At 41.1% G+C, this 11,720-nt stretch overlaps 1 protein-coding gene across 1 annotated transcript in view; it reads left to right on the forward strand.

Annotated features, from left to right (window-relative positions):
* Positions 1–97: 97 nt before the first annotated feature.
* Positions 98–11,720, forward strand: part of LOC104621448 (growth factor receptor-bound protein 10-like) — a 25,606-nt gene continuing 13,983 nt past the window's right edge. Inside the window, 4 exon segments of the mRNA XM_010287938.1 lie at positions 98–328; positions 1,197–1,353; positions 7,162–7,277; positions 10,108–10,182. Of these exon segments, the coding sequence (XP_010286240.1) occupies positions 284–328; positions 1,197–1,353; positions 7,162–7,277; positions 10,108–10,182 (393 nt within the window). The 5' untranslated portion in view covers positions 98–283.

Genomic DNA, 11,720 nt, shown 5'->3' on the forward strand with positions numbered 1-11,720 from the left:
CTGATAGTGTGTGGGAAATGATTACATCAGTCGGAGGGAGGGCTAGGATTGGTCTACACGGTGTGGTTTGATTCACTACCGCAAAGATTGCGTGTAACCCTTTGAGTGGAGCTCTGGCAGAGTTGTTTCCCTCCCCAGAAACAGTCCCCATAGCCGGGGCTACGTGACAGGTAGGGCACGGCCGTCTGCCGACACCGCCGGCACCCCGGGCGCCCGGCCGCGCTGCGAAGGGCCGGCGGAGGCAGAGCACAAACTCTCTCTCAAGAGGCAATCTCTATTTAAAATGCCATCTTGTTCTTCCGACTGCTGCCTTTTACGTGCCGTTGAGGTAAGATTTCTACCCCCACACACCCCATCGAATTACCCTCCAGGTTTTTGTTAGGTTCGCCTGCTCTTGGCGAGGATGCGGAGCGTTTCGAACACGGAGTTGATTTACGTCTCGGACCTGCGTGTTCACCCAGAGAAATAATTTTGCGGCAAGTGTCGCTCGCTTGAGCAGAACAATGCAAAGAGGAAAGCGTCTGTATCATTCAGGAGGTGGGGAGAAGGTTCCTGACTTGTTCTTTCATCTCCGTTAATATTTAGGATGTGCAGCGGGTGCACACTGGGTTTCGAGCTACTTTCAAACTGGGATGAAAAGAGAAGTCGGGGCAGGGAGGGAGGTGCGTGGACCGTGCGAGCTTAATTTATCCGCCGGGGAGCTGCAAGTGGGACTTCCCCGAGCAAAACGATCAAAAGTTAGAGGGGAGCAAGAGAGCCATTTTTAATCTTCGGGGTCTTGGCCTGCTCCGCTGTAAGTGTCCGGAGGCCTCCTGAGGAGATCGCGAAGAAAATCGTGCGTGTTTGACAATGCAATTTCTCTTGCCTGCTGTTGCCAGAGTACTCTCCCAATACTGTTTCACGTTTGCTTACCTCACACAGCTTTACTCCGAACCTACTCTCACTTCTCCTGTGTATGTGGTCGTACAAACCCTGCTGAATCTTTGTTTAGTGCAGGGAGGTGTTGGGGAGGGGGGAGGGGAAGCAGGGCAAGGGGGCATCGAGGGCAAGTGTTATCAAGTGAATCATCCATGTCATTTGTCCTGGCTGCCAAGGTGCTTGGAACCCTCACGCCAAGAGGATGCTTTTCTACGATAGCTGTGTGGTTTGCCTATGTCCAGAGCTGCTGATCTGTAAGTGTACCCTTTATGTTGCAGGATGTAAAAGTCTTTAGTGAAGATGGAACAAGCAAAGTGGTCGAGATTCTAGCAGACATGACAGCCAGGGACCTCTGTCAGCTGCTGGTTTACAAAAGTCATTGTGTGGATGATAACAGCTGGACTCTAGTGGAGCATCACCCTCACCTAGGATTAGGTAGGGAGCGGTCAAAGGGGTGGCATGGTTACCTGGGAACATAAAATATGTGTGATTCGTATTAATGTGCTTCCAGCCAGAACGTTTTCTTTCTACTGCTTTTGTTTGTACAATTAGCTCAAGTCACATACGTGCTTTTTGTGTATTATAGTTTGATGTGTTAAGCGTTCAAGCCATTTTAAGTCCTTTTCTTATTTCCCATCCTCTGGTTTTTTTATTATGAAAAAGAAAAATAATTGTCTAATCTTCCCGCTAGCGCTCTGTTGCTACCTTGCTGTGTCTGAAGCTATTGCAAATAAACAGCTTAGGCAAATTAAGCTTGATCCTTCGAGTACCGGTCCTGTGAAAGAGCTCAGCTCATCACCAGCTGGGAGACCTGGGTGAACAGACTCAGCTTTGCATACCTACAGTAACGCTTATGAAAGCTAGACATGCTGAGGCGGGGGAGGGGGGTGCCTAAACTTGACTTCAGGCAGGGGGGAAAAATGGTGGCACCAACCCCCAAATCCATGGGCAATTTCTGGACCAGCAGTGGCATCTGCTCTCCAGGCAGCAGCTCCTCAGCCTGATTGAAATTAAGGTGTCATGGTTACAGTTTCAAGAAGGCAGCAAGAGGAAGAACTGTGGGGAATTAAATAACACTGTGCATTGGTTTAATTACAGTACCTGAAAGAATCTTATGTTATTCAGTCTTGCTTTTCCTGTTATTTTGTGGCACTAATTAGTTGCAGGGCTCTGCTGTGCAGCTTGCAACTGCGTATCGCTCAGATACACTATCTGTAATTCTATGTAGCATACAATAACGCTTTAGAAAGTGTAGCGTTTGGAGTATTAGTCGATACACTTCACGGGGAATTTTTTCTCGAAAATAGAGAAAGACAAATCATAGGCTGCGATCACCGGCACTGGAACAGTGAATGCTATCTGTAGCTAACAGAGGGGTTTTATGTCTAAAAATGTAATTCAGAACCCTTACAAATAAAAAACGCAACTATTTGCTGGAGATGTAATGCTCTAAACCGATACTGTTAAACACAGATCAATTGGCTGCTCTACAGAGTAGCACTCAAAAAAAAAAAAAAAAAAAAAAAAAACAACCCCAAACAAAAAAAAAACCACACCAAATAAAACCAAATTATAGGATGTCCTGATTATTTAATGGTTTTATTTGGTATCTCTCTTAATGTAGAAATACGTGAAAAAATTAAGATGAAACACTCGTCTATATACGTCTGTGATATACTTTCAGTTCTGAGGACATAGGATGAGGTGAAAAATTAACGTATAAATTACAGAATCTTTATCTCTGTAGCTTAATATGCCACATGTGTGCTGCTAATAACCTTTACAAATTTTCAGTTTTATCAATGCTCATTAAACTACCAGGCTTTCTTTTTCTATATTCTCTTTCCCATCGTTGCTGATTACCAAGGTATTGTGTAAACAGAAGCCTTCTCCTTTGTAACCAACATCCTTCTCCTGCCAGATTCATTCAATGATGCCACAATTCAGTGTTTGTGACATCACAATAGCTTCCATGGTGACTAATTGTGCTGTCAAACTCTGGTGTGTGACATCTCTGAATGAATCGGGCAGGAGGCTGATTAGGAAATCAAAAGCTTCTGTTTACACACAAATAACTTGGTAATTAACAATGATGGGAAAAGAGCAAGATACTTATCGGGCTGCATTTATATACATGGGGACCTGCCTGCCTTGGACCTCTGATTCACACTGAAACACAAAGCGGGGTCCCGGCTGTCCCAGAGAAATGGGGTGCCTAGGTTGGGGCTTCAGTAGCCGCCCAACCTTGTTCTGCAGGGATGGCTCCAGGGCTGTCCTCTCTGGGCCATGGCAGTGGAGCTGTGTGAAAAGTAACTCAGCCTTTGAGGGTGTAAAGAGAACAGAAGCATCAGAAAAGATGTAATGATACAGATTTCACGTTTCTGAAAGGTTGTTGCTGGAAAAGGGAGTAAAAGAGTTCATTTAACAGGAGACAACACCACCCAGTTTCTTGTATTTGAGGTCCAAAGTATACACTATGACATATTCAATAAACTTTAAATACCAACTCTCACGCGTCCACCCAGTTTTGGTTGCAGTTTGAATTTTCTCTTATATGGCTGCTTATTTCTTGGCTTCTCAGTAGCTTAAATGCTTCCCTGTATTTCAGAGACTGTCAGTTCAAGGTGGTAATCTGCCTGCACCTTAGCTGAAATTACTATCAATTGTCTGATGTTCCATATTTTTCCCTTTAGAACTAAGAGTGCTTGCAGTATATCTGATGTAGTATGATACTTAGCAGTGTAACAAGAAATATCGTTTAAGAACAGTGAGAGTTCTGTGTTTCCAGAAGACCTTATTTCTTACACGAGATGTCTTTGCTGACTTAATGCTGTAGGTGGTAATCTTGAAGCCCACCAAAAAAGGAGAGTTCCTTTATTGAGTTCAGTATCTTTTTTTTTTTTTCCTCCTGGGCTTGCCTAATATTACTTTCCAAAAGAGCTCAGTTTGCAGAACCTGTTCATCTTTTTACTGTTGGACAGACTGAGGACAAGAGCAAATTTAGAGTCAGCTGCATATTTATCACTATTGGTGATCTTCTAGGTCACAGTCTTTAACGAACCTTCACCTGACTGCTTACTTTGCACACGTAGTCAAGTGTATTCCAAATAACACGTGTGCCTGCAAATAACTTCAGACATCTATTGGACTGCACAAAGTGTTTGTGTTCTCACTGGAGGCAATGGTGTGACAGTTTATCATCAGACTTGCTTAGATTTAACATGTGGAAATGGTTCCCGCTGCACTGTATCACTAGCATCTAAAACACTTCATGGTCAAGATTTAAGCAGTCTGTGAAAATTGAATTGGTCCCATTACTTTGTTTGCAACTAGAAATACACCTAACTGGATCATGAAATGTGGTATTCTCCCTACGTGCTACTGCATGCTTAACTATCATCAATTTAGGATGAGGACTGAGATACCTGTATCGGACAGTAACAGAAATAATAATACTACTAATGGAGACAGGCTGTCATGATAGTATGTGCCTGGACACTGAAAGAAATCCTGCCTACAGACCTCATTTTTCCAGCTCCAGAATTGACTGTACATCTTATTTAATATAGTTGAATCAGGAAAGAAGAGTAGTAGGGCTCTGAAATATCTGTAGAGCTAGAAGAAAGAATCGCTGCATAGTTTCGTACGTAGATTTTCTTGTTTACACATGCATTGAATTTGATTTGCCTTAATCTTAACAAATTAAAAGTGGAACAGTTAGATACTGTACTTGCAAAAATACAAAAACGGGATGGACTATTTCACGCTTTGGTCCACCTGTCGTTTGTAGTCATTTTCTAATTGGGCATTTTGGGCCATGCCTGCGAGTTGTTCATGATGGAATCCAGCTCCTTTTCCCATCTTGTATCAGTTTTACAGTTCTGTGTAAGTTTAGACAGCAACACAGGGCAATTGGGGTGTGTGGGGGAAGTCTGTCCTATTGTTCTAGGAAGAGTGTAGAGACTGAGTTGAGCCTATCACATAAACTAAAAGGAGATATTTTTGTCTCTTCAGCAGCAACACTACTTGAAAACAGACTGACCTATTCAACTTAATAGACTGACATCTGTGCTTCTAGTTTTGTAGTAAGAAGCTCAAAGCAGGGCTGGAGTTGCTGGTTTGTCACGTGGCAGTTCATCCCATTTGTGCTGAGTGCAAATTACCAAGGACTTCCGAAGCGTACAACTTCTATGAAGTATTAGCAAACTGACCAGGACTAGCTTCCTTTTTACATGCACGTGCTATGAAATGCTGCACCTTTTCTTCAAGATGGCTTTCACCATCAAAATGAGAATGTAAACGTTAAATCAGCGTGAGTAATAACCACAGAATCTCAAAAGGGTCTTGATTTGGTAAATAAATACATTTATGTCAGTTGCCTAAAACATCTAAGAAATAGTCACTGGGTATATTTACACCAACTAGCGATCAAAATAGAAAACAAATTGACTAATGTTCATCTATACTGCATCTCCTTGGGACAGAATGAACAGGACGTGGTTTGTCCCTGCCCTTATGCAAGCAATCTTCAGTGCATTAGGAAAGCGAAGACCACAACTTTGTGCGATGACAGAAGCAGGCAGTAGGTCTTTCCGGGTTCATACTGTGATGAAGATTCGTATCAACAGAATTGAATGTTTTTTGGAGGAAGCGTAATTTAAAAAACAGAAGGGCCCTCTGCCTTCATAGGCCCACCATCCTCATCACAGTGTGGAGGAGATTTGACTTAACCGGTTGCCTAAAACCATAACAGTAGCAATAGCTCAGCAGCAATACCAGAAGCTTCACCTGTGATGCCCCTTGATAATGTAGAGGTTTCGGTGATGAATGCTTAGGTGGTGCAAAATGTCCTTAATTAACTGATATCGAGAGCAGTACTGCTGCTTGCATTAGTCAAAGAACTACCCCTTAAAAGTGGTGTTACGGCTAATGCGCTAACAAGCAGCTCTTTCAGTGAGCAGCCCAGCATGGAAAATCTTCAGTGTTAGCCCCCTGAAACACAATCTATAGCAAGGCTGGACATTGCAAATGTATGGTAAATGCTGAAGTCTTCAATGAGCTGGTGATGAGTGACAGTCTAAATGCAAGTGAAAAAGACAATGGGATCATTCAGAGATAGGTTAAATTTTCAATTAAAGAATTTACATTAATCTGCTAAATTGAATAATTCAAGTGGCGTTCAAGAGCTTGCTACTTCTTGAGAGAACCGACGACTGCTTGCTTTCTATCCTGAGAACACCCCAAGAGAACTGAGTGGCAGCCTGGCGTTTCTAACTGTGGGAATGCAAGGATGCAGGAACATGAGGTGGGGAAGGGACTCTCCGAACTTCTTTGACCAGCAAGCCACACGCATTTTGGGTAGAGCTTTGCGAAAATTATTTTTTGTTCAACCTCATTTTTTATTTCCTATTATATAAGGGATGAAAGTACTGACTATTAAGACTTTTGAAAAATATCAGATATTTTCTCGGAAACTTTTGAAGATTTGCCAAGACAATGAGTTCATTAAGTAGTGCACACTTAGCCCAGTTGCCTTCTTTTGAGTTACTGCTTTCAGTGAATTAGGTTTGTTAAGCTATCTGTTCATGCTTTGATGTGCCATTCTTTTGACCAGAGAAGTGGTGGTTGTGGGGAGTTACCTTGTAACCAAATCTAGAGCAGAAAATTGCCCTGTCATGTGTACAAAACATTTGTCTCTGTCAGTATTCCTGTAAAGTAGATCCTGTGACCTCTTTCATAATAAACCCCATTGTCTAGCATCTACAATAAAGGCCTGAAGTTCACCTTGAAATGAACTGGTTTTATAAAGTGTGATCAAATAGGACACTGTATTTCTGTGATAGTTCAAGACCTAACGGTGGCCTTTCCACAACTTTTTTCCCCTTAAATCTGTCCACCTTGCCAGTTCCACAGCATACAACCGGCACCGAAAGAAGAGGTTCGTGTGTATTATTTAAGCTACTGCACACAAAAAATCTTACGTTCTTTCCTTTCTCAAAAGGCTGTGCTTATGAAGCCCTGATGTAGGAAATCTTTGAAGAACACTGCCATGTAACGTTAAACTTCGTAATACCTACACCCTAGTTCCTTTAAATGCCTCATGGCAGTACGGTTTGAAAGCTGTAATATGTTTTGTTAACTTCTTAAAATGTCATAGAATTACATCGCGTTGGTTCACTCCTGTTCTTTGGAAGTTGGTGTCACTGGTTGGCTGTGTGTTAACATCATGTTCTTTTTCCACAGAGAGGTGCTTGGAAGATCATGAGCTCATAGTTCAAGTCGAGTCCACAATGGGAAGCGAAAGTAAATTTTTGTTCAGGAAGAATTATGCAAAATATGAATTTTTCAAAAACCCCATGGTGAGTCTCATTACTTAGTTGTTTACACCGCAGAGAGAGGGATGGATTGCAATAACATTGCTGGGCGCTGTTAGGTCTTAAACATCTATTTAAAAAAAAAAAAAAAAAGCAACCAACAAACAGAATTCTTTCCAAAGAAATTTTAACCAATGTTTAAATGCCTTGTACTCCCCTCCCAGCCTAAAAACCTCAAGTATTTTCAAGTTACCAAATATACTTGTTTCAAAATGGCTATTGTTATGTTGGAGTGACCAACACAGGGGAATCTTTGTTGGTTTAAGAAAAACAATCAGAAGTGCAATTGACTCATTATCTTCAAAGTTACTTGATTTGAAACGAATTGATCACATAGCGTGCAGTATCCAAACTTTTTAATTTCTGACAGTAATAATTAAAAAAACCCTCTGGGTTACCCCTAAAGCACTGACTACATGCAAGGAGTTTCCAGCTTATCATTATATATGTTGAACAGTGTCTCACCTATGGCTGTGCTTTACAAGTGTGCTCAGCCTTCTTTACTGATTGTAGTAACTCGCCCTCCCTATGTCCTCATGTATATCCATGCTTGAAAAGTATTGAATGTCATAGCTATACTTACTCCTGGATTTGTAAGATCCTTTGAATGTTGTAATTTTGAACTGTTGGCAGTGTAACTGCTTAGTTGGGGATGATTTGTCACATTTTATCTAAACAATTAAGTTGGAACGGGCTGTTGACATGAACCAATGTCAGCTGGTATGACCCATATAGATACCTGAAGAAAGATAATATGGAGGTGGTTTATGTGAGAACGGATTTTGGGTCAATCGGGCATTTGTGTCGCCAGAAGAAAAAAAAGATACAGGAGGTCACATGAAAACTCATTGCTGAAGTTACTGCAGATTATAAATTCATTCCTTAATGCATAGTTGCTGCATTCTCGCACGTGTGCTTGCACGTACATTTGTCATCTGCTAGTGCTTATTTCAGAGGCTGTGCCTTGACTTACTGTGTGAAACATTTCTGTACACGAACTGTTTGTAATTTTTCACTTCTGTTGATCTTCCCATCTGATAACCTATGAACATCTGAGTGTTTAACATAAATTTTAGTATCATAGGAGCTAGCACATTGGTTTTATGTGGTATACTTTAATTAATAACAGAGCATGGGAGTAAAACCCAGAATGCTTGGCATTCAGTCCCAGGCTCCTGCAATCAGAGAATAAATCATTCTTCTGGTGTAAGAATGCGACTATCCATTGCATTAGTTGTTGCCATATGGTGCTGTTTCTACTCAAGAGAGGCTGGTAAATGTTAGCTTTAATAATTCATTGTGCAACTTAACCTGGCAGAAGGGTGATTCCTCTTCAGCCCTTCTCTTTATGCCCTGAAGACTGAAACATATATTGCCTGAAGAGTGAGGAATGTTCTAAATCAGAAACGGTTTTATTGTGATTCATCTTGTTATAATCAGTCATTGTTTTATTTCAGGCATTTCTGCATGTCTTCATGCTTCAAATAATGTTTAAAAACTTTAAGAATGACTTAATGTAATTGCTGTGTATAGTAACTTTACTGTACCAAATTATATAGGTAGTTTAAAACATGGCAAATGAAAAGGGGAACTGGAGGAATAAGTCTGAAGTCAAGTCATCGATTTAGCAGTCAGAAAACTGTCTGACCTTTGTCATGCAGAGATTCAGTATGAATGAGATACTGAAATCGAAAAGCTTTGTAGAAGCACCTGTTCATGTGTTAAACAGTATTTCATAGACTAAAATCATAGAATAGTTTGGGTTGGAAGGGACCTTTAAAGGTCATCGTGTCATCTATTTGCTTCTGTGTTTGTGGGATGGGGGAAAGGAGGTAGATGTCTGCTTTGAGATTATTCAGATCTAGCACGTGAAGCAGGGCACGGAACACAGAGCCTAATTATTGCACATGTGTCCTCGTTCAGTTGTTATTTCATTTCATGGAAAGTATGCTGACCTGTCCTTACAAGAAAAAACACTGGGCTGTTACGTTACCCTGAAATATAAACATACAGGGTAGATTTTGCAAAGGGCTTTTCTCTTGACAGATTGAAGGGTTTCAAGCCCTGAGCATAACCTATGCTCTCTCTGAGCATAATCTTGGAACAACCAAGAGAAAGCATCAACAGCCACACCATGAGCTCATTCTCATAATTAAGGTCTGCGAATGGCACATCCTTTGGAGCCTTCTGAGTGAACACGTTTTAGGGTATGCAGATACAGCACTGAAGAACTGTATTTTGGATAGAAACAGAGTGCTGTGAAAGGTAAAGCTGTATGTACTGGAGATCCTGCAGCATCCCCACCTGAGACTTCTTTTAGTGTTTGCATGCAGCTTACCTCTGTAAGGGTAGAGAAAACTTGTTATTCCTCCTGCTCTGCATCTTCCACGTGGCAATTGGAGTTACAGAGAGTTTGTTCACTGAACAGCCTTTCTGGATGGAGAGGGAAGCCCAGAAATTTGGTGGCAGAATATGCAATAAGCATGGAATCACTGAGTACCCAACCTGCAGGACCATTCATCCTGTCCTTCCATAGAAAGTAGAGGCTGTTAGAGATCCCTGAAAGCCCTGAGTAGAAGAGGAAGCGATGGGAAAATGCACTTATGAAATGCTGCATATCAGATATTTTAAAAATCTACATTCTTTCTGCATGGGCACTTGACAGCCCTAGTATTACTTTCTGTGTCAGGGGATCTCCAAATTGATTTAAGAGTGATAGTTTCAAAAAATTAATGACTGGAAGAATATTCCATGTGTTCTGTGTAAGTGGTCAAATATAATGTGACTTCCAATTGTCTTCTCTTTTTGTGTCTAGAATTTCTTTCCAGAGCAAATGGTTGCCTGGTGCCAGCAAACAAATGGCAGTATCCCACAGTCACAACTTTTGCAGGTACTGTAAGTTATCCATATGGACAAAGAAAGTTTTGGAGCTGGAGGGGAGAGGTTGAGAGGAAGGAAGGGAGAACTGAAAAGTCTCGAAATCACTGGTCAAAGAAAGACCAGTGTAGTGAGTTAGCATATGATACTAATGTTGAAAATATCTGACAAAGATCTTACCCAGTGGCACTGAGGTGTAAGCTATGAACACAAAGTATTCATAGCTGTGTTCATACATATTTATTCCATTAAAATTCAGCTTACTCTGTGGGTACCTGGTTTGACCACCTACTGTTGTTCCTAAAACAGTCTCAGCAGATGTATTTCTGTAAAAACAAATATACCTTATAAAAAGCAAAACAGGAGTACTCTTCTATACTCCACATCACAGCAGAGGAGAAAGTGAGAAAATGTGTGTGTACATTAGAAGGTGGGCTTGAGATGGTGAGAGGTTTTGCTTTTGCTTTTTATGTCCTGTGTTTGTGCCTGGTGAGAATTACCAATAAGCACCAACTTCCCCATGCTTCAGCCAACTAGCTGCTCTTTTATATATATAAAAAAAAATCTCTTAGAAGAAAGTGCAAATAGTTACAGAAGATTTTGCGTAGTATTTGCAAAGTAATCCAATTTAAAGCTCCCCAAGTTAAATTACAGGGGTGTGTGCCTTATGCACATGTTTTGGTAGAGTTGTGTAATCTGCGTGATGGTGGCACATGCACTAAGTTTATATTGAAGTTTTGATAATCGCTGTACAGTTTCTTGCTTGCTCATGAAGGAGCTGTGGTGGGGGCATGGTTGGTTGGGCTCCAGGGATGGTGCTGAAGGCTGGGCTACCTCTCTGGCCAGTAACTCACTCACTTAAACCTCTCAATTTAAGCATTCCAATCTAAACCCTGTAGTCTGAACCTTTTTCACTTTAGTTGTTTTCTCAAATGGGGGACACTCAACTCATGAGGCCAAATTAAAACACAGTTTATTAAAAGAGTACCATATTAAGAATATGAGACCCTGACGCCTGGAAGATAGTACCACGAATAACGGGCAAATTATAAAGCAAAAGGCAAAAATACGTGAAGAAAGTATACATACAAATAATTGATTTTAGCTTGACTTCTGTCATTTTGCATGTTTGCAAATATGCATTGACTCTCTGTTTAAACACAAAAAGTTTCCACTGACTTTTGAACCAGGGCACTCATTTTGTCCAGTAACCACTTCAAAATCCATTAAATACTGGCTCCAGCTTCACTGACAAGAATTTAAAACATTAGCGTCCACTCTCAGCTGGGAAACAAAAGACAAACTAATTTCCAGAATTAAAAATGAAAGTCTTGTGCAATGAGGTTGCAATTGGGAACCAAAACTGGTATGAACAGGCATTACCACAGACTGGTAGGAACAGAGGTGTTCACACCTTGGACCCTTTTTCCTGCAGTGGAAGTGGAGAATTGAGTTTACTTGTTAAAATGAGCAGCAGGACTCCCTAAAAGAGCAAGATGTTCTTGAAGATGGAAAAGTTTTGAACCTAGAGTGACTCAAGCAGTAGGGAAA

The sequence above is a fragment of the Phaethon lepturus genome, unplaced genomic scaffold (genome assembly GCF_000687285.1).
Source record: "Phaethon lepturus isolate BGI_N335 unplaced genomic scaffold, ASM68728v1 scaffold44065, whole genome shotgun sequence".
Classification (NCBI taxonomy): domain Eukaryota; kingdom Metazoa; phylum Chordata; class Aves; order Phaethontiformes; family Phaethontidae; genus Phaethon; species Phaethon lepturus.